Consider the following 22657-nt stretch of genomic DNA (forward strand, 5'->3'; position numbering starts at 1 on the left):
GAGAAGCTGTCATTTTATAAACTGCGATTGGGTCTGGCCCGCCAAAGGAAAACTACAAAATGAAGGGGAAATGATTGTAGTTCCATTTACTACAACAGAATGAGAAAGAGTTTTTACCTGCTKTCATTCAGTCTGACATCAATAGAAAAAAGAACAAAGGAAGAATTTAGATTAGCAACAGGTGAATGCTCAGAGGTTGAGGTGTATGACGGCCAAACTCAAACTGACAATAAACTGCTGCCCACATTGTAAAGTATTATTGGGGCTATTGCTGTTGACATTGTTAAAACATCCAAAACGTATTGGTGTTTTATGCTTGTTTATGCGGTAGCTACTCCATAGGGAGTTCTGAACAATAGGCASAGTGTCATTAATAAGATTAACTCTGAAGTACAACATACATTAAAAGCCTTCTGAGCCTTTAATTCAACCAATTAACTCATTACTGTTSACACAAACAAACACACAAAACAACTGGCTTGAGTGTCTGATGATCTTCAAACACATAACTCATCTTAAATGTAATAAAATAACAAGGAATCAATAAACTACCTAGCTAGGCTATTATTTCACAATGCAAAAAAAATAAGGTATTATGACTTTCCTCAAATTATCCCACAGTGACTGTTTATCATCTTTTCACAAATTAATGGGATACCAGTGCTTTCTTTTTCTTTCCCCCCCTTTTTTTGTCATTTTGTTTCCTTGTTCACTTGTCTGTTTGTTTCCTTAGATAGTGTATGGACGTGAACAAACCTCCCAGCCTTAAAGCCATTGTCCCCAAGATAAGGCCATCAGACTCCCTTCACTGAAGACAGCTGCATCGGGTTTTCTGCTCTGTCCCGTCACTTCWGGAGTATAGATGTTTGGTGATGAGGGGCAGGGGAACTGAAAGTTATAAGAGCTGGCATCTGTGGRGGCTTATCAGACTGAGGTATCAGAAACAAGCCTTTCGGGGGAAAAAATATTCTAACACAGTGGATGACATTATCTGGGCCCAGAACATATTCCTCCCTCCAAAATCTGAGGCCACGGCTACGCAGAACCAGTCAACGCTGCAAAGATATGAGGCATTTCTCAAATTACTTGGGTGACCTGCAGGTCACTTCATCTGCTCTCACCTTTCCCAACCTTACCCTTTGTACTGGCCTTCCAGGTMAAGAGCTTCAATAGGTGGATGCTAAGCCCAAACAATCTTCTTTTTTTTTTTTTAAATGTGTCAACAGATTGTGAGACAGTTGGGATATTTCATTTTGCCGGCACAAATCTTTTTGACATCTCCAGAAATGATGACAAGTCTATTATAACTTACAGAGAGGGTGATGAGTGACARGCCCAAATTAATGATCATACTTGTCTGGTGACACAGATACACCAACAGAATCAGGAATGTGTCAACCATCATTTCCCTTATCATAGTTTTGCCCTGAAATACTGTGAAAAAGACATCTGTTGCTGCATCAGATTTTAATTGAAATAACCTCTATCTATAACACTCAGTTACAGTGCCTTGCAAAGTATTCATCCCCATTGGTGTTTTTCCTATTTTGTTGCATTACAACCTGTAATTTAAATAGATTTCTATTTCMATTTCATGTAATGGACATACACAAATAGTTCAAATTGGTGAAGTGAAATGAAAAAACCCTTTGCTATCAACCCCTTTGCTATGAAGCCCCTAAATTTGATCTGGTGCAACCAATTACCTTCAGAAGTCACATAATTAGTTGAATAAAGTCCACCAGTGTGCAATCTAAGTGTCACATGATCTCAGTATATATACACCTGTTCTGAAAGGCCCCAGTCTGCAACACCACCAAGCAAGCGGCACCAAGAAGACCAAGGAGCTCTCCAAACAGGTCAGGGACAAAGTTGTGGCGAAGTACAGATCAGGGTTGAGTTATAAAGATATATCCGAAACCTTGAACATTCTATCGGWGCACCATTAAATCCATTATTAAAAAATGAAAAGAATATGGCACCACAACAAACCTCCCAAGAGAGGGCCGCCCACCAAAACTCACGGACCAGGCAAGGAGGGCATTAATCAGAGAGGCAACAAAGAGACCAAAGATAACCCTGAAGAAGCTGCAAATAAAATGCTAATAAATTACTTAAAAATCATACAATGTGATTTTCTGGATTTTTGTTTGAGATTCTGTCTCTCACAGTTGAAGTGTACCTATGATAAAAATTACCTGCAAAATCGGCAGTGTATCAAATACTTGTTCTCCCCACTGTATATATTTGTAATAATGACAATTACAACAATACTGAATGAACAATGAACACTTTTATTTTAACTTAATATAATACATCAATAAAATAAATGTAGTCTTAAATAAATGATGAAACATGTTCAATTTGATTTAAATAATGCAAAAACAAAGTGTTGGAGAAGAAAGTAAAAGTGCAATATGTGCCATGTAAAAAAAGCTAATGTTTAAGTTCCTTGGTCAGAACATGAGAACATATGGAAGCTGGTGGTTCCTTTTAACATGAGTCTTCAATATGCCCAGGTAAGAAGTTTTAGGTTGTAGTTATTATAGGACTATTTCTCTCTATGCCATTTGTATTTCATATACAGTACCTTTGACTATTGAATGTTCTAATAGGTACTTTAGTATTGCCAGCTTAATCTCGGGAGTTGATAGGCTTGAAGTCATAAACAGCGCAATGCTTGAAGCACAGCGAAGAGCTGCTGGCAAACGCAGTAAAGTGCTGTTTGAATGAATGCTTACGAGCCTGCTGCTGCCTACCATCACTCAGTCAGACTGCTCTATCAAATCATAGACTTAATTATAATATAACATACAGAAAATCGAGCCTTAGGTCATTAATATGGTCAAATCCGGAAACTATCATTTCGAAAACAAAACGTTTATTCTTTCAGTGAAATACGGAACCGTTCCTTATTTTATCTAACGGGTGGCATCCATAAGTGTAAATATTGCTGTTACATTGCACAACCTTCAATGTTTGTCATAATTACGTAAAATTTTGGCAAATTAGTTCGCAATGAGCCAGGCGGCCCAAACTGTTGCATATACCCTGACTCTGCGTGCAATGAATGCAAGAGAAGTGACACTATTTCCATAGTTTAATATTGCCTGCTAACATGAATTTCTTTTAACTAAATATGCAGGTTTTTAAAAATATACTTCTGTGTATTGATTTTAAGTAAGGCATTGATGTTTTAAGGTGAGGTATATTCGTGCAACGATTGTGCTTTTTTCGCAAATGCGCTTTTGTTAAATCATCCCCCGTTTGGCGAAGTTGGCTTTGTTAGGAAGAAATGGTCTTCACACAGTTCGCAACGAGCCAGGCAGCCCAAACTGCTGCATATACCCTGACTCTYTTGCACAGAACGCAAGAGAAGTGACACAATTTCCATAGTTAAAAGAAATTCATGTTCGCAGACAATATTAACTAAATATGCAGGTTTAAAAATATATACTTGTGTATTGGTTTTAAGAAAGTCGTTGATGTTTATGATTAAGTACACATTGGTGCAACGACAGTGCTTTTTTCGTGAATGCGCTTGTTAAATCACCGGTTTGGCGAAGTAGGCTGTGATTCAATGCTAAATGAACAGGCACCACATCGATTATATGCAACGCAGGACAAGCTAGATAAACTAGTAATATCATCAACCATGTGTAGTTAACTAGTGATTATGATAAGATTGATTGTTTTTATAAGATACGTTTAATGCTAGCTAGCACCTTACCTTGGCTCCTTGCTGCACTCGCATAACAGGTAGTCAGCCTGCCACGCAGTCTCCTTGTGGAGTGCAATGTAATCGGCCATGATCGGTGTACAAAAATGCAGATTACCGATTCTTATGAAAACTTGAAATCGGCCCTAATTAATCGGCCATTCCGATTAATCGGTCGACCTCTAGTGCCAACATAGCACTGTCTTTGAGCAGTATCTACTAACAAAAATTGCATCTCTGTACAAAGAGATCAAAGAGTAATTTGATGAATAGGATACCAAACATCCATGTGCATGCATACTGTATGAATAACAATACTATTTTATTCGTCAATCATGTCAAATTACACCAAACATTTGGTGAAATATTCAGGTTCCTTGTGACTTCTTCTGAGAAAACTGTATCCTCACGGTCAAATGAAGATTAAATTAATTAAAATCTGGTCTAACTTTGACTTGAAGGCAAACAGTCCAATTTAAACTGATGTTATATTTGTGCAGGTAACGATTATCCCTCAGTGCCACATCGYCTACAGACCTCCGCAATCACAATATCTCCTCAACGGGTGATCAATACTGAGGGAACTTGACTGATTAAAATGCATTTGGTAGCCTAAGATACATGATTCATCATATTAGGATATAAAGGTTACGTGACCAAAACATGATGGGTAATCATTATCTTGACGCGACTTTAAGTAAAAAAATCTATGAATAGCTTCAAGAAGACTCCAGGAAGCACATTTATGGGCATTGTACATTTAAAAAGTAATTGACCCAGTGTTCACTTTCATTTTTATTTCTTCTGTTTGGTAACATGTAATTGATTCGCATATTTACACTCCTAATGGTCTGTCTGACAAAAGCATGTCCCTTTCTCCAGATCCCTACAGTATATTGGCATTGTATAGAGCTTTTGAAGTGTGAATTCACCATGTATTATCATGCCATCACAGTGAATCTGAAGAGAAAAGAGCTGTGTTCGAATACCCACACTAACATACTGTATACTACATACTTAATGAGTATATACTACATACTATTAGTTCATTTTAGTATACTTTAAACGAATGGTATCGTTTCAGTTCAGCGTACTAGAGCTTCGACTGTCTACCGGAAGTTGATGCATTTGTCTACCGGAAGTTGATGCATTTGTCTACCGGAGGTTGATGCATTTGCCTAGTTAAATAAAGGTTAAATAAATAAAAAATTATAAAAAATTCTGTTGTTATGCAACCTACTGCAAGCTTCTTAGCATAGCAAATTACTAGTTAAACATTTTACACTTTTGGGTGTGTTCATATAGTCAGTCTGGAGTGCCAGAGTGCGGTCTGGGAGCATTGTCAGATTGTACCTTCGTACATTCAGAGCGTTTTGCTCTCAGAGCGTTCAGAGGCACACTGGACGCTCTGGCCAAGGAGTAGGATTGATCCGAGCATTCAACAGCAGCACGCAAGCTAACTGGCTAACACGTTGGCTAGCTACTTCCAGACACAAATGGGAGAACACCTCACTCTGACCATTTTACTCACCAAGGCAGAGCTGGTTAGGCTGTTTTCATGTTATCCAGAGCGTTGGTGACTGTAACTGTGCTGCTGGCAACAATTTAATTACTATTTTTTTGCCGACATTTACTGACACCGGCCATATTCAACTGGTGTTGAGCATTAGTAAATTCATCAGTTATTCTGCACAAGAGTGCTCTGAAATCGGAGTAGATAGCCAGAATGAACAAACGCACAATGACTATATCACTTAGCTAAGAATGATGTGAATAATCAAGTCAATAAACGTTGGGTAGTTAGTTAGATAGCAGATTGTTAATAATACTGCCTATTAGTAGCTAACTAACGTTAGGTAACTAGTTAACATATTGTACATTGTGTTCGTAAGTATAGCTTAGCTAAACAAAAGCCAACATAACATGTAACGTAACTTATTCGAAAAGTCATTACTTTATTGCATTGCTCAACATTTTCTTAACATTTGTCATAATTAGTTAAAGCAATTCATTTGTATCTGCTCTCGTCGGACTGCATATTTTCCACAATTTTCTTAAAATCTGAAAACGTTGTGAAACCAGCTCCATTTTCTGAAGAATTGCATTATGGACACTAAAAGCACGAAAAGTCTCCACTGCATGCATACTTCGTATTTTGGAGAATTTATTACGACATCCGGGAACTTTTGGCACACTAACTTATATCCATACTATGACCAGTAAGCATACTACATACTCAATTCACGTCACAAATAGTATGGTTAGTGCGGTTAGTATGAGTATTCGAACACAGCTAAGGTGTTTAATTGCAAACACTATGAAGTTACTGGATGGACCTGGGAGTGAAAAAGTGTGTGTGTGTGTTTGCCCAAGTGGTACTTTTGTGACTGTCCAGATATGTCATTTGTTACAAAGCAACAGTGGCATAATCCTCTCCTCTCTGCTGAGTCCAGCTGTGCAGGAAGAATACATCAGTGGGAGGCCGGCATGGGACTGGAGTTGAGGGTCAAAGGTTAGCTGTCAGCTTTTAATGTGCCGTTAGCTACGTAGGAGCAGCAGTGGGGTACAAGGATTTAGTATGTCTGTTAAAGGCCCAGTGGGATTACCTCTTTAAGAGATTAAATTCACTGACTACCATGGCTTGAGGACAGGAAGTCCACAAGCTCCCTGAAGCGACGAATGCTCAAACCTACACATTTGTAGGTCTGCACGGTGACAATGTGTGCCCAACTACTGGCCAGACATACAGATGTTTGTGTGAATGGAAGTGTGTGAAGGGGTTTTCATTTGAAATAGGAACAGTGGAGAGTTCAACATTACCATCATACGTTAAAAAAAATACACATTCCATTGTAAGGGTATACAAATGTGGGTATTTTAAAAGGGGGATTTCTGAAAGACAGACAGAGAAACAGTGTCTTGATGACGTCCGAATTGCTTTTTGTCAGTGAAAGTAATAGGTAGGCTGCTTGTGGAAGCAGCGGCGCCAAATGTCAAGTGTGATATGACAGATACAGTATTGAGAGGAATAGAGCTCCACTGCATGCTCATAGATTAGAAATGTCAATAGCCTTTAGTTTTAGTGGGCAGTGAGGAAAGTGCTGCCTGAAATAGAAAGGATTTAATGTTGGGTAACCTGCATCATATGGATCAAACAGGGCCGGACTACCGCATTTGGGGCCCCATTTGTGTTGAAAAAATMTACAGTTGTATAATGGTATTCTACACATTGTGGAAAAAGGCCTTTATCACTCCAGTKCCCAAAAAGCCTTGTACAAAAGAAAATAAGGTCTACACACCTGTTGCTCTCACCCCCATCGTAATGCAGTGTTGTGCTAGCTCCGTTCAGATGTGAACCCTGTGTTAGATCCTTATCAATTTGCCTATAAGTAAAGTCATGGGACTGATGGCGCAAGCAACACCATAGTTCATCTCATTGTTAAGCATCTGGAAAAACCCAAGGCCAATGCTAGATTGTCATTTATTGATTTCAGATCAGCGTTTAACGCGATACAGCCACATGTCCTAATCAGCCAGTTAAAGCAGATGGGTGTTATTAACCCCTATACCATCAGTGGGTAACACTCATTCCTGACTAGCCGTACTCAACAGGATAGATTTAACGGGACTCTCTCTGGGCTACAGACATTAGCATTGGGGCCCCGCCGGGTTGTGTGAGTTCACCCATCTTATACACACTGTACACAAATGACTGCACTAGCAGTAATCCTGATAACTATATTGTCAAGTTCTCAGATGATACTGACATTCTTGGTCTGATGTATAAAGATGCTGATACTACTCTGTACAGGTCAGAGATTCAAAGTTTGTCTGGTGGTGTGATGAGCACCATGTCATCCTTAGTGTAAAGAAAGCAGAGGTGGGCCTCCAAGTGGCGCAGCGGTCTAAGGCACTGCATCGCAGTGCTTGAGGCGTCATTACGACCCGTGTTCGATCCCAGGCTGTGTTACAACCGGCCGGGAGTCCCATAGGCTGTGCACAATTGGCCCAGTGTTGTCCGGGCAGGGGAGGGTTTGGCCGGGGGCTTTACTTGGCCCATTGCGCTCTAGTGACTCTTATGGCTGGCCGGGCGCCTGCAGGCTGTACTTCGGTCATCAGTTGAACATCTGACACATTGGTGTGGCTAGCTTCCGGGTTAAGCGGGTAGGTGTTAAGAAGGCGGTTTGGCGGGTCATGTTTGGAGACGCATGACTCGACCTTTGCCTCTCCCGAGCCCGTTGGGGAATTGCAGCGATGAGACTGGATCGTAATTGGATATCACATAATTGGGGAGAAAAAGGATAAAATACATTTTTAAAAACAGAGGAGATGGAGGCAATGGTGTTTGACCTAAATATGTCGGTAACCACGTGCCTGTGGTTGTTCACATGCAACATAGCAGGTTAGTTCGTACAAGATTTTTGGGTGTATGGACATGGTGTCCATGGTGTTTTGTCATGTCGAGGTCATAGAGATATGCTAGATATGCCATCAAAGTCTGGTTTGGCAATTTATCATTCCAACAGAAATCCAAACTGCTCACCTGATACAAACTGCATTAAGGTCATGGGTGTAGGCAACGTCCCTCCCTGCAGACAAATTTTTACTTCACTCCGGTATCAGCTGCTCCCCTCAGACAGACGCTATAGGGTCCTCCACCCTCAGGCAGAAGCTATAGGGTTCCTCCCCCTCAGGTAGACGCTATAGGGTCCTCCTCCCCTCAGGCAGACGCTATAGGGTCCCTCCCCTCAGGCAGACGCTAAGGGTCCATCTCCCTCAGGTAGACCTATAAGTCGTACCCTCAGGCAGACGCTACAGGGTCCTTCCTCTCCTCAGGCACGCTACGATCCTACTCTAGGCAGAACGCTATGGGTCCCTCCTCCCCTCAGGCAGATGCTATAGGGTCCATCCTCCTCAGGTAGACACTATAAGTCCTCCCCTCAGGCAGACGCTACAGGGTCTTCCTCCCTCAGGCTAGACGCTATAGCTCCTCCTACAGGCAGACGCTATACGTCCCTCCCCTCAGGCAGAGCTACAGTCCTACTGCTCAGCCAGATGCTATGGGTACCTCCCCTCAGGCAGAGCTATAGGGTCCCTCCTCCCCTAGGCAGACGCTATAGCTCCTCCCTCAAGCAAGACGCTATGGGTCCCTCTCCCCGCAGACAGACGATAAGTCCTCTCCCGCAGCAGACACTTAGGGTCCCTCCTCCCGCAGGCAGATGTCTCGGGTCCTCTCCCCCTCAGGCAGAAGCTATAGGGGTCCCTCCCTTAGGCAGACGCTATAGCTCCTCCCCTCAAGCAGACCTATAGGGTCCCTCTCCCGCAGACAGAGCTATAGGTCACTCCTCCCCGCAGACAGACACTATGGGTCCCTCCTCCCCGCAGGCAGATGCTATAGGGTCCTCCTCCACGCAGACAGACTCTATAGGGTCCTCCTCCCCTCAGGCAGACGCTATAATGGTCCTCCTCCCTCAGGCAGACGCTATAAGGTCCTTCTCCCTCAGGCAGAACTATGGGTCCCTCCTCCCGCAGCAGGTGCTATCGGTACTCTCCCTCAGGAGACACATAAAGTCCGCTCCCCTCAGGCAGACGCTATAGGGTCCCTCTCCCTCAGGTAGACACTATAAAGTCCCTCCCCTCAGGCAGACGATATAGGTCCTCCTCCCCTCAGGTAGACACTATAAAGTCCCTCCCTCAGGCAGACGCTATAGGGTCCTCTCCCATCAGGCAGACGGCTATAAGGTCCTCCTCCCCTCAGGCAGACGCTATAGGGTCCCTCCTCCCCGCAGACAGACACTATAGGGACCTTCTCCCCTGAGGCTGACGCTATAGCTCCTCCCTCAGGCAGACGCTATAGCTCCTCCCTCAGGTACGACGCGTATAGGGTCCTCCCTCAGGTAGACGCTATAAGGCCTTCTCCCTCAGGCAGATGCTATCAGCTCCTCCTCAGGCAGACGCTATAGGGTCCCTCCTCCCGCAGACAGACGCTATAAGGTCCTCCTCTCCTCAGACAGACGCTATAGCCTCTCCTCAGGCAGACGCTATAGGATCCCTCCTCCCTTCAGCCAGACGCTATAGGGTCCCTCCTCCTTCAGCCAAATGTTTATACGATCCCTACATGTAAGCTGAACAGGTACAAGCATTCCTTCATTCATATATCCAATAAATACCTAAACAGCATTTTTTTTAAATTGTTTTACTTGACTTGGCAAGTCAGTTAAGAACAAATTCTTATTTACAATGACGGTCTACAAGCGAACAGCAATACATGTAAGTAACGCTGAGCTGTGTTAGTGCGCCACTGACAGAATAAGGGAATATGCWAAGTATTATGTATGTGGCCCAATGAGAAGTTTACAATGTGTATGARAATAATAACATGCAAGGTATTATGTTGAGTCTGTAATGTACAGTGTCTATTTTGTGTATAGCAGTAATGTGTGTCTAAGACAATTTCCCCCTTGGGAAAGTTAATCCTATCATTTTCTATTTTGTCATGAGGCAAAGAGAAAATGTTGCAGTTTTAAATCCAATTTCCGGCAATTCTACACTTTTCGTCATGGGTCTGGGAGAAACATGTGCTGTTTTATAGCTCATCTTATGCTACTGTGCACATTTTGCCATGAGGCTGAAATAACATTTTGCAGTTTTAAAGTAAATTTCATGCTATTCCACACATTTTGCTATCATATGCTATCTTTGGTTAGGGGGCCTGTCATGCCAAATAAGATCCCCCTGACAAAAAGTGTCYTCCAGCCCAAGTCACAATGGGATTCGATGAGTTCTAGCTTCTGTTGCTAGGGCTGTTGCCAGCTAGGTAGCCAGACAGTTTAACTTGGCTAATGTTAGCTAGCTAGCAACTGTAATTGTTATTGTAGCTTTCTGTATGTAGCTTGCACTTCAATGGCATCCTTCGAGGAGATTTTATTTTATCTTTCCAACCAGGCAAAGTACTATGAAGGCACCACTGATCTCAACAAGAGYCGCAACATTCAGAGAAATTCAGGGTAACGTTAAGCAGTTAACTTCTATTAGATAACTGCATGGATTTTGCTATGTGGTTGATACCATTCCATTGAGTCCATTCCAGCCATTATTATTAGCCGTCCTCCCCTCAGCAGCCTCCACTGATATAATTATATGTCTGTCATATAGAGGCATCTAGCTATAAGTTAAACCTGATCAATCAAATGGATAGGTTTAAGCAATTATGGTAATTCCAAATACCCTGAACTAGGTGTCTTCGCTAGACAGACACAGAGAGGGGGAGAGGAAGGAAGGAAGTGAGAAAGAAAGGATTGAATTGAGAGAGGGAGAGAGAGGTGGGAAGAGAGTGGAAGACAGACAGAGAGAAACAGAGAGCGAGAAAGACAGCAGTGCAAATGTACTTAGACTTGAGTATTTCAACAACTTTTCTCTTGGCATGATTGCCAAAATCAACCTACACTTCTTCTGATTGGGAATTGTCAAGGAGGTGGTCAGCTGGGCAATTGAAATAACCTTTTGTTTATCAATCACATTCTATTATATCTGAAATGATTATGATTTCAATMAATGTCATATCAGAGAGCACACAATGTTTCAATTTGTTACTTTTTTCTTAGTCAGTACCCTGTCTAGCCAGCCAGAAGTTTGAGAGGGCAAAGACCGTTGCGCCAAATTTGTGGCGCCCGTTAAAGTTGTTTCATCGAGGCACATGATCGGTAAGTGTCCAAATTCAAATTTTGCCCTGATAAGTTGTTTTGTAATGGTTGCTTTATTTGACCACAGCAGATTTCATTATTATAGAATGTGTGTGTGTGTGTGTGTCAGTATCCTTACAAATATGAAAATCTGCATTCTGTATGATACGGGTAAGAATAAAGTAATCTTATCTCGAACACCTTAAATGTTAGGGGTGGACCTCATCAGACCCTTCACGAAATCCAGGAATGGCAACAGCTGGTGTCTGACGGCGACCAATCACTTTACCAAGTGGATGGAGGCAATACCCATTAAGGTCAGTAAAGGAAGAGTATGTGCTTATCTCTAAATTCCCTTCTATAACACATTAAAAATGGTGCTTGGAACCAAAAATAGATTTTCGTTTTGTATGATACCCATCAAGGACGAGACTGGCGAGGCCACCTCCAACGAGATGATGGACATCTTCTACACCCACGGTTCTCCTGTGGTCATCTTGAGTGACCGAGGTCATGAACGCTGGAACAAGGTACGGATGCTATAGGATATATTCTGTCACCAATGGTTTGTTTTATTTATACTTTACAATTTGTTTTTCCATGGTAAATAATCAGACGTATTTCAATATCTTACATTGTCAATAGATATCGCTTTCCTAACCCCTCCTCCACATTTGGACTAACCAGACCCTTGATTGGTACCAGGAAGGGTGGGAAACCAACCTGAAGGTAATTCTCTTTGCACACAATAACAGCATCCAGGCCTCCACTGAGTACGGACGGGAGCCGCAGCTGTTGACTGAGGTAAACAATTCAATTGTATATACAATTATTGCATATACTGTACTTTTTCAAATTTGTCATCAATTTAGTGTTGTTTGTCTATTGCTATTTTTGTATAACGTACTTTCAGATCGATGAAACCCCAACTGATGTGGTGGAAGATGTCTAACCAGATCAGAACACTTTCGAGGATCACCTTCAGGCACGGACTGAGAAGGATTTGGAGGTTTTTTGACCAGGTAAAAATGATTGTCCGCTGTTAATTTATTTTCTGGCCCTCCAAGAGATGTTTAAGAAATGTATGTGTGCCCCTCAGTTATGCATTATCTCTTCTTCACCCAAGAGGAGTGTCTCTTGGGTTATTAATTGAAGTATTGACGATGTCGCGGCCAATGTGTACAACAGTCCTGATGCGCCTTAATAGTACATCTTGGGCTAGTTATGAATCTGCAATTTAGAATCAAAAGTGACACTGCATGCTTACAAAGTCATGTTACTAGTTAGGTTTAAATGTAAGACTCAATCATTGCAAGAAAGCTAGCTAGCTACCTAGTTTAGGTACCTTCAATGCTTCAATCTGCTAGCCTGCTAGCCCCGGCCCGCTAGCTTCCTGAATCGCCGTGTCTCCAGCTCGCCGAGCTACTCACTGGACCCTATGATCACTCGGCTACACATGCCTCTCCCTAATGTCAATATGCCTTGTCCATTGCTGTTTTGGTTAGTGATTATTGTCTTATTTCACTGTAGAAGCTCCAGCCCTGCTCATCCATTAGCTAGCCCTTTTGTTCCACCCCCACACATGCCTCACCTGGCTTAAATGGTGCCTCAAGAAACAAAACCTCTCTCATCGTCGGTTTACCTCCACTGTACTCGCATCCTACCATACCCTTGTCTGTACATTATGCCTTGAATCTATTCTTCCGCACCCAGACATCTGCTCCTTTTACTCTCTGTTCCGAACGCACTAGATGACCAGTTCTTATAGCCTTTAGCCGCACCCTTACCCTACTCCTCCTCTGTTCCTCTGGTGATGTAGAGGTTAACCCAGGCCCTGCAGCCCCAGCACCACTCCCAATCCCCAGGCGCTCTCATTTGTTGATTTATGTAACAGTAAAAGCCTTGGTTTCATGCATGTTAACATTAGAAGCCTCCTCCCTAAGTTTGTTTTATTTACTGCTTTAACCCACTCCGCCAACCCTGATGTCCTAGCCGTGTCTGAACCCCAGCTTAGGAAGGCCACCAAAAATCCTGTAGCACTAATGGGACACTGTAAAGTCCATGAAGAATAAAAGCACCTCCTCCCAGCTGCCTACTGCACTGAGGACAGAAAACACCGATAAATCTACAATAATCTATCATTTCAATAAGCATTTTTACACGGCTGTCCATGCTTTCCACCTGGCTACCCCTACCCCGGCCAACATCTCAGCACCCCCTGCAGCAACTTCCCCAATCCCCCCCCGCTTCTCCTTCACCCAAATCCAGACAGCTGATGTTCTGAAAGAGCTGCAAAATCTGGATCCCTACAAATCAGCTGGGCTAGACAATCTCTTTCTAAAATGATCCGCCGAAATTGTTGCAACCCCCATTACTAGCCTATTCAACCTCTCTTTCGTATCGTCTGAGATCCCCAAAGATTGGAAAGCTGCAGCGGTCATCCCCCTCTTCAAAGGGGGAGACACTCTAGACCTAAACTGTTATACTCTAGACCCAAACTGTTATCCATCATGTCCTGACTTTCTAAAATCTTCAAAAACAAAGTTAATAAACAGATAACCGACCATTTCGAATCCCACCGTACCTTCTCCACTATGCAATCTGGTTTCCGAGCTGGTCATGGGTGCACCTCAGCCACGCTCAAGGTCCTAAACGATATCATAACCGGCATCGATAAAAGACAGTACTGTGCAGCCGTCTTCATCGACCTGGCCAAGGCTTTCGACTCTGTCAATCACCGCATTCTTATCGGCAGACTCAATAGCCTTGGCTTCTCAAGTGACTGCCTCGCCTGGTTCACCAACTACTTCTCAGACAGAGTTCAGTGTGTCAAATCGGAGGGCCTGTTGTCCGGACCTCTGGCAGTCTCTATGGGGGTGCCACAGGGTTCTTTTCTCGGGCCGACTCTTTTCTCTGTGTATATCATTGATGTCGCTCTTGCTGCTGGTGATTCTCTGAACCACCTCTACGCAGACGACACCATTCTGTATACTTCTGGCCCTTCTTTGGACACTGTGCTAACAAACCTCCAAACGAGCTTCAATGCCATACAACACTCCTTCCGTGGCCTTCAACTGCTTTTAAATGCTAGTAAAACTAAGTGCATGCTCTTCAACCGATTGCTGCATGCACCCTCCCGCCCGACTAGCATCACTACCACGGACGGTTCTGACTTAGAATATGTGGACAACTACAAATGCCTAGGTGTCTGGTTAGATTGTAAACTCTCCTTCCAAACTCACATTAAGCATCTCCAATCCAAAATAAAATCTAGAATCGGCTTCCTATTTCGAAACAAAGCATCCTTCACTCATGCTGCCAAACATAGCCTCGTAAAACTGAATATCCTACTGATCCTTGACTTCGGCGAWGTCATTTACAAAATAGCCTCCAACACTCTACTCAGCAAACTGGATGTAGTCTATCACAGTGTCATCTGTTTTGTCACCAAAGCCCCATATACTACCCACCACTGCGACCTGTACGCTCTCGTTGGCTGGCCCTCACTACATATTCGTTGCCAAACCCACAGGCTCCAGGTCATCTATAAGTCTTTGCTAGGTAAAGCCCCGTCTTATCTCAGCTCACTGGTCACCATAGCAACACCCACCCATAGCACGCACTCCAGCAGGTATATTTTACTGGTCATCCCCAAAGCCAACTTACTTTGGCCGCCTTTCCTTCCAGTCCTCTGCTGCCAATGACTGGAACTAATTACAAAAATCACTGAAGCTGGAGTCTTATATCTCCCTCTCTAACTTTAAGCAGCAGCTGTCAGAGCCGCTTACCGATCACTGTACCTGTACACAGCCAATCTGTATATAGCACACCTAACTACCTCATCCCCATATTGTTACTTATCCTCTTGCTCTTTTGCACCCCAGTATCACTACTTGCACATCATCCTCTGCACATCTATCACTCCAGTGTTAATGCTAAATTGTAATAATTTATCTTCTATGGCCTATTTATTGCCTTACCTCCCTACTCTCCTACATTTGCACACACTGTATATAGATTTTTCTATTGTGTTATTGACTGTACGTTTGTTTATGTGTAACTCTGTGTTGTTGTTTTTGTCGCACTGCTTTGCTTTATCTTGCCCAGGTCGCAGTTGTAAATGAGAACTTGTTCTCAACTGGCCTACCTGGTTAAATAAAGGTGAAATAGAAAAAGAAAATTAATGTAAAAAAAAATGCATGACAGGGGCCTACATTTGGACAAAGATGTATTTTGAATATCTATATGTCACCACCTATGAAGTCAATGTATAACCGTTACACAAATAGCAGCTATGCATAATGTTTAGTATTTTTCTGCATGATGAGGATAATTATTAAATATAGGTCCTAATGTGATATTTAAATGTAAATGTAATTTAACTAGGCAAGTAATTTAAGAACAAATTCTTATTTACAATGACGGCCAACAGTGCGTTAACTGCCTTGTTCAGGGGCAGAACGACAGCTCGGGTATTCGATCCACCAAGCTTTCATACTGGTCCAACGCTCTAACCACTAGGCCCGCCCCAAATATCAAAGCGGGGAATAAGTTTATGCAAATTCTGATTAGTTATCTCAAACTTGAGCAAAAAATGTAAAAGTGTAAAACAAAACACATGAAACAATTTAGTGTCAGAAAATCACTAAGTATTTTCATCAAATAAGAATTCCCTAAGAGAAGAATGGATTAGATATTGCTCATCACAGTAGAAAGGGTAACCCTTCGTATATACGTAATTTCGTCACCTGACGTGTTGGGTAATCAGCCAGCGCCTATCCCCTTGCACAATATAGGCAAGGTCGTAGCTAGCTAGCATTGCAAGGAGCCTCTCTCGCTAAAAAGATGATGTCCCTTGCCGCTCGTTCGGGGGCATTTTCCCCATACTTGCAGGCTACGAACTATGCAGTTGCTGGACCCCTCAAAGCCCTTATTCCAGGGGTGGTTGTAAAAGGAGAGAAAGTGTTGGTAGACGCGAAGAAACCTTTCCTTACCCGCGAGTCCCTGAACGGTCAGAGTCCAAAGACTGGGCCTGCAGTATCAGTTAGCATAAATGGTAAGTAGCTAAGCTAGCAGTATCTCAGGGCTAATGTTAGTAATCGAGTTGTTTGTTTTACTTGAGTCATTGACTTACGATGTTACGACGTGATATTGTATTTTACTGAAGTCCAATTGATATGCTGTGGAATCTGAGGATTGTTTCATAATTTAGCCTAGTGTTCATTAGTTCACTAATGTTAGCTGTGTAGAGTGCATTGGCTAGAAGCGGCCTAGCCAACCGGCTAGCTAACTAAGGTAGTTGACTGCGAGGTCAAGACCAAACGGTTTGAACCAACAACCACAAACAACATGTTAGGTAGAAGTACAATTAATTTATCATATCGATTGGGTATAATAATATTTTAACAATTATCTAGTTAGTTAGCTAAGTAAGTAGGATGCCCATGATGAACGAGTCTAAGACATTTTAACTAGCAGGAGGAGCAGCACTGCAGTATGGGGCACAAAGACAGTACAGTTTGAAGATAGGCAGAAACTGCTTCTCCAATAGAAATCCCCGATCATGCTTATATGCGATACAATGTCGACGTTACCTAGCTAAACTCATGCGCAGAAATATGTCATTGGGTATAACACCTCATTGACTTTGCAAACGCTTGCCTGGTCTGCTTGGTCTATTTTGCAAGCGTTCCCGGAAGTCTCTCGGTGTTGGCCTCTGGGTTAAAGAAACTATGTGACTGGAGTCTGGGGTCACAACCTGACTAGCTAACTAGCTGCTACCTTTACTGCTACCTTTACTGATGTGTAGTAATGTCATATTTTGATCATTCTAGTTACAATAACATTACATAACCCATACAGGTGGGTCTTAGTGACGATAGTCAGCAGATTCCGACCCTACCGTTACACTTGTCGACACTTAGCTACACTGGGGTCAGAACGCAATCATGGCTATATTAAGACACCATGGAGCTGGCGTGCGATATAGGTCGGAAAGCTTACCTCTATGCAGGGATGGGATATGCAACTGCACTATGAACGTTACCTTAATCCACACTGATAGATCGAGAAGGTTGAAATACGGCTCGTTTTCCCAGAACTGCCATTTTTGTCCTCATGCTAGCTAGCAGTAGCCACTGCAGCCAGTTTTCAATGGCAGTCAACCAATCAGCTTATTTTGTTGTTCAAAGTGATGTGCCATTCCATAATGGCTACTGCTAGCTAGCATGAGGACAAAACGGCAGTTTTCCGGGAAAACAAACAGTATTTCAAACCTATTCCCCCTAAAGAGACTGAAAAAAATTGGCATGGGTCTTCAGATCGTCAAAAGATTTTACAGCTGCACCATCGAGAGCATCCTGACAGATTGCATCACTGCCTGGTATGGCAACTGCTCGGCCTCCGACCGCAAGGCACTACAGAGGGTAGTGCGTACAGCCCAGTACATCACCAGGGCAAAGCTTCCTGCCATCCAGGACCTCTACCAGGCAGTGTCAGAGGAAGGCCCTAAAAATCGTCAGACTCCAGCAACCCTAGTCATAGACTGTTCTCTCTGCTACCGCACGGCAGGCGGTACCAGAGCGCCAAGTCTAGGTCCAAGAGGCTTCTACCCCCAAGCCACAAGACTCCTGAACAGCTAATCAAATGGTTACCGTACCTAGACTATTTGCCCCCTCGCTGCTACTCTCTGTTATCATTTATGCATAGCCACTTTAACAACCCTACCTGCATTTACATAATTATCTCAATTACCTCGACACCGGTGCCCCTGCACATTGACACATTGACTCTGTACCGGTACCCCCTGTATATAGCCCCGCTATTGTTATTCACTGCTTCTTTAATTATTTGTTTTTCTTATCTTACTTTTTTCTTAATTTAAGAGCTTGTAAGTAAGCATTTCACTGTAAGGTCTACACCTGTTGTATTCGGAGCATGTGACAAATAAAATTTGCGACGTATCGGTGTGGATTAAGCTCAAATTGAGTACAGTGGCATATCCCATCCATACATTGAGGTACGTGGACCCATATCTTGTGCCATCTCCAGTGTCGTAATGTAACCATGTTTGCATTCTGACCCCAATGCAGCTCAGTGTAATGGTAGGGTCGGATTCTGCTGGCTAGAGTGAGGAGTGTTTTCTTGGTCACTAGTTTAACCTTACATTTTAGCAAGGGAGTTGGTAGCTAACATGTAGGTCAAGGGTGTGTTCATTAGGCAGATTTTGTTGCAAAACGTTTTACAATAAAAAATATATTGGACAAATTCAGGAAGGTAATCGTTGCGTTTGATTCTTAAACGGTTTTCCATTGCAAGACCTAATGAATACTCCTCAGCTAATGGGCTAGCTAACTATTAGAAAGCTTGCTAGTTTGTATTTAAACTTCACTTTCAAACAATCTGATCATTAATTTGCTATCGAACTAGCTATTGACTTGGATGCATCTGCTTCTATAATGTGCCCTCTGGTACTTTCCTATCACATGCCATTGTCTTTCTCTTAATACTGCTTTGATTGTTTATCTAATGGACTTGTTTTATTTTTCAGCAAAAGCTGCAGTCCGATTCGCTCACACTGACATCAAGGTGCCAGATTTCTCTGATTACCGTCGGCCTGAGTTGCTTGACCCCAAGAAATCTTCTCAGGAGAGCAGCGAGTCCAGGAAAACCTTCTCCTACCTTGTCACCGGGGCCACAGCCGTGGTTGGTGTCTACACAGCCAAGACCGTGGCCACACAGTTTATCTCTTCCATGAGTGCCTCAGCTGATGTCCTGGCCATGTCCAAGATCGAGGTCAAGCTGGGAGAGATCCCAGAGGGCAAGAATATGACCTTCAAGTGGAGGGGCAAGCCTCTGTTCATCCGCCACCGGTCTGAGAAAGAGATTGCCACCGAGGAAGCTGTGAATATGGCTGAGCTACGTGACCCCCAGCACGACAAGGACCGCGTCGCCAACCCAAAATGGATCATTGTCATTGGCGTGTGCACCCACCTGGGCTGTGTACCCATCGCCAATGCTGGTGACTATGGCGGATACTACTGTCCCTGCCATGGCTCTCACTACGATGCCTCTGGCCGCATCAGGAAAGGCCCAGCCCCACTCAACCTTGAGGTGCCCTACTATGAGTTCCCAGATGAGGACACAGTAATTGTAGGCTAAATTGTTGGACTGAGATCACAGATCAGTATGTTTCTGTCTGGCTCATTATTCCATCCATTAGCAGGCACAACCTCTGTTTCAGGGTGGTATAAATTATTGTAAGTAATAAATGTACATTTTATCCGATTGAAAACCTCTCATGTTTATTTATTTACCCAATCTCAGTTAATCTTATATTGTACCAAAATACGACCTGGGTTGTAAATGAGTAGTGGGGTTTCTTTCGCCTTTCATGGAATGGAATAGCCTACTAATAATAATTATGTTTTAATAGTGCAGGTACAAGGGGATTGACCAAGATTTTGCTGCTCAACCAAAAACGTACACCTGCTTACAGACAGTTGCCTACAATTGTGTCCGAAGGTGATTCTCAAGGTTTAATGTCATGAATGATGGCTTTATGTGCTCCGTTTCAGAGATCCAAAATCTTGGATATTGTTGGGATGATTTAGAGTGCTAGGTTCAGTTGTTTAATGGCAATATTGCATAAGGTTGTATATTTTCTTATCAAGATCACTGTTTTGCTTTGGTGGTGGTCACACAGATTAACATTACACATTCTATACCAGAAAGAAAAGGGGTCAGTGGGTGCTGACAAGGGCATTGAGTGTTTAAATTGATGCTAATGCAACAGAACAATCTTCTATTAACTCTGTATACAGATGGATAGCTCATTATGTATACTCATGTTAAGCTAATAAATGTTTCACAGAAAATCATATTCCTTTTGTGTGCTATTTACAGCTTGCAGCTCAGACTGGGTTGCAAGTGCAGTACACAGCAGCTTCTTGCCTCTATAGTCTGAATGTCATTTGAACATTTCTGATGCACCTGCTAAAACAAACCTCAGATTTGCGAGTACATTTCATTTAGCTATCAGGCTGGGTTAATAACATGAACCCTCATTTGACTTTACATGCATGTCAAAACTACAGTCCGGTTCGGTTCCTATAAATTAAGTGTACATTGGTTATGTTTAAGTATAACCGCTCGAGGTGTGTCAAGTCTGGTATGAAGAGAAGCCTGCTCTCTGAGGTGGTCTCTTGACTGAGCTCTGGTGATTAGGAGGGGAAATGGCTGCTAACCCGCCTGGCATTCCCACACTTCATTGACTAATAACTAGCTAATAATAAAGTGTTTGTCTTGCTCTCTCCGGGGCCACAGAGACAAGCTATGCATAACTGCCTGTGCGTATTTATTTGATCCCAATGGGTTCCTTACAATGCGTGTTCAGTAAATATGATTGACATGACCTGTTACTGTTTCGGGTCAGCCTTGAAGAAATGTCCCACTTGGAATTCCACAAAGTCTCATAACTACGCATGATATTGGTTGTAAATTGCTTTGTGCTGTATATTGTCGAATGAAACAGCTTTTGTGTGTGACATTGACACAGAATTCCCCACTGGCATTCATGCAGCTGATTGGTTGGTAAAACTTATGTTAGGGAGAAGGCTATATCAAATTGTCAGAATTTCAAATGAGTAATGTTGCTGGATGTTGTGCTCTCGAAAGCAGCCACATTGCGGGGAGAGCTTCTTGACAACCTTTTCACATAATATAAGAAGAGGCCTCTAACCAATGCCTTTATTTTTTTAGCAGATTTCCCTGTATTTTGACAGACGCCTGACATGTCTTTAGGTCAAAATTGCATATTCTCCTGGGTGGAGCTACAAGGCTGAAAGGATCAGAGGAGAATAAATAATTGCTCCCAGCCAAGCCAACTTGTAGAATGCACTATTTACATATCATGTATATTAATTAGTACAATAATGGAACGTCTATTTTTAGGCCTATTTTATAGAGAAAAGAAGCAACTGCTGTAGCTTTTCAGATAGCATTCCCTGTCAACTGAAAAAAAGAGCATTCCCTGTCAACTGAAAAAAAGATCATTCCTCTGCACAATAAGGTTTCAGATTACTTTTATTTTTTCTAAAACTTGAAAACTTCACACTTGTACGTGTGGTTTAATTATCTAATGGCTTTCGCCACAGTACAACCCCCTCACTCTGCCTTGCTGCCTGGAGTGACCTCTGTTCCTGATAGTCTGACACGCCACCTGCCCGGCCAGACACAGGCTTGCTCACTGGTGCCATGTCAACTCTGCCTGCCAGATGCGCCTTTGCCCTTCAGGTGTGATTGATATATGATTATATCACCAGGGGTGTCAGGACACCACGTCACTCTTGACATTTGAAAGCTGGATTCCCTGGTCCTGCTGTGGCACTCGTTACATCCAAAAGCGTCGAATACAACAGTGAAATGCCTACCGTACTTACAAGCCCTTAACCAACAATCCAGTTTTAAGAAAAATGTGTTAAGTAAAAATAGATAAGGAAAGCAAAATTCAATAAAAATAACAAATTAAAGAGCAGCAGTAAAATAACAGTAGCGAGGCTATAAAGCATGTCTGTAAAGCTCTCTAATGCACCTTTTTATATAATGGAACTCCTGCTTGTGTATGGACTGCTGATCTGAAGGGCTGTCATGCTACCTCATTCAGCTGACCACTTGCATTCTCAAAGCTATTCTAAGGAACACGTAAGATGCTGGCTGGGATAATTCTATTCGGCGGGGCTCAGATCCATGTAAAACGAAGGAGGTAATATACTGTTTGTATATTACTTTGCAAGTCCCTTTTTCGCAGACTACTTTGAATTCATCTCTTCAAAGCTGCATGGTGTAAGCATCTAATGTAGCGGTTGTCTGAACTCTAAGATGCTGGAGCAGTCATCTTGAAAGAGTGAAGAGGGTATCTTGCTTTTCTTCACTGACGATGGAACCAGAAAAAAGTAACAATTAGCTGCAAACTCTGATTTACTCTGCCTCAATCTGATGTGTCAAATGAACATATTAATCCTCTACTTGTCTCTAGGGTGATCAGATTATGATGAAAGATTTATTCGGATCTTGTGATTCAGTTGAACTTGTTTTGCATTACTTTGCATAGTGATAAGGAGTTTCACCATAGAAAATAGCTGTTAATTAATTTTTTCAAACTTCATTAAATCTGTGTTTTTAATGTTTCATCTCGGGCTTTGTCTCTCAGTGAACCAAAATATTTTAATTGCATTTTGAGTGATTAACTTCATTCCTC

General features: G+C 42.6%; 1 protein-coding gene across 1 annotated transcript; it reads left to right on the forward strand.

Annotated features, from left to right (window-relative positions):
- The first annotated feature begins 16166 nt into the window (after nt 1–16166).
- On the forward strand, nt 16167–19693 carry LOC111974636 (cytochrome b-c1 complex subunit Rieske, mitochondrial). Its single transcript, XM_024002518.2, has 2 exons — nt 16167–16456; nt 18950–19693. The coding sequence occupies exons 1-2, from the start codon at nt 16246–16248 to the stop codon at nt 19558–19560; spliced, it is 822 nt and encodes a 273-aa protein (XP_023858286.1). The 5' UTR covers nt 16167–16245; the 3' UTR covers nt 19561–19693.
- The last annotated feature ends 2964 nt before the right edge of the window (nt 19694–22657 follow it).

Source organism: Salvelinus sp. IW2-2015, linkage group LG15 (assembly GCF_002910315.2).
Source record: "Salvelinus sp. IW2-2015 linkage group LG15, ASM291031v2, whole genome shotgun sequence".
In the NCBI taxonomy this organism is placed as follows: Eukaryota; Metazoa; Chordata; class Actinopteri; order Salmoniformes; family Salmonidae; genus Salvelinus; species Salvelinus sp. IW2-2015.

Coding starts and splice junctions, on each gene's coding strand:
- LOC111974636 (XM_024002518.2), top strand. CDS start 16,246: ATGATGTCCCTTGCCGCTCGTTCGGGGGCATTTTCCCCATACTTGCAG. Junction 16,457..18,949: donor AGTATCAGTTAGCATAAATG/GTAAGTAGCTAA, acceptor TTTATTTTTCAG/CAAAAGCTGCAGTCCGATTC.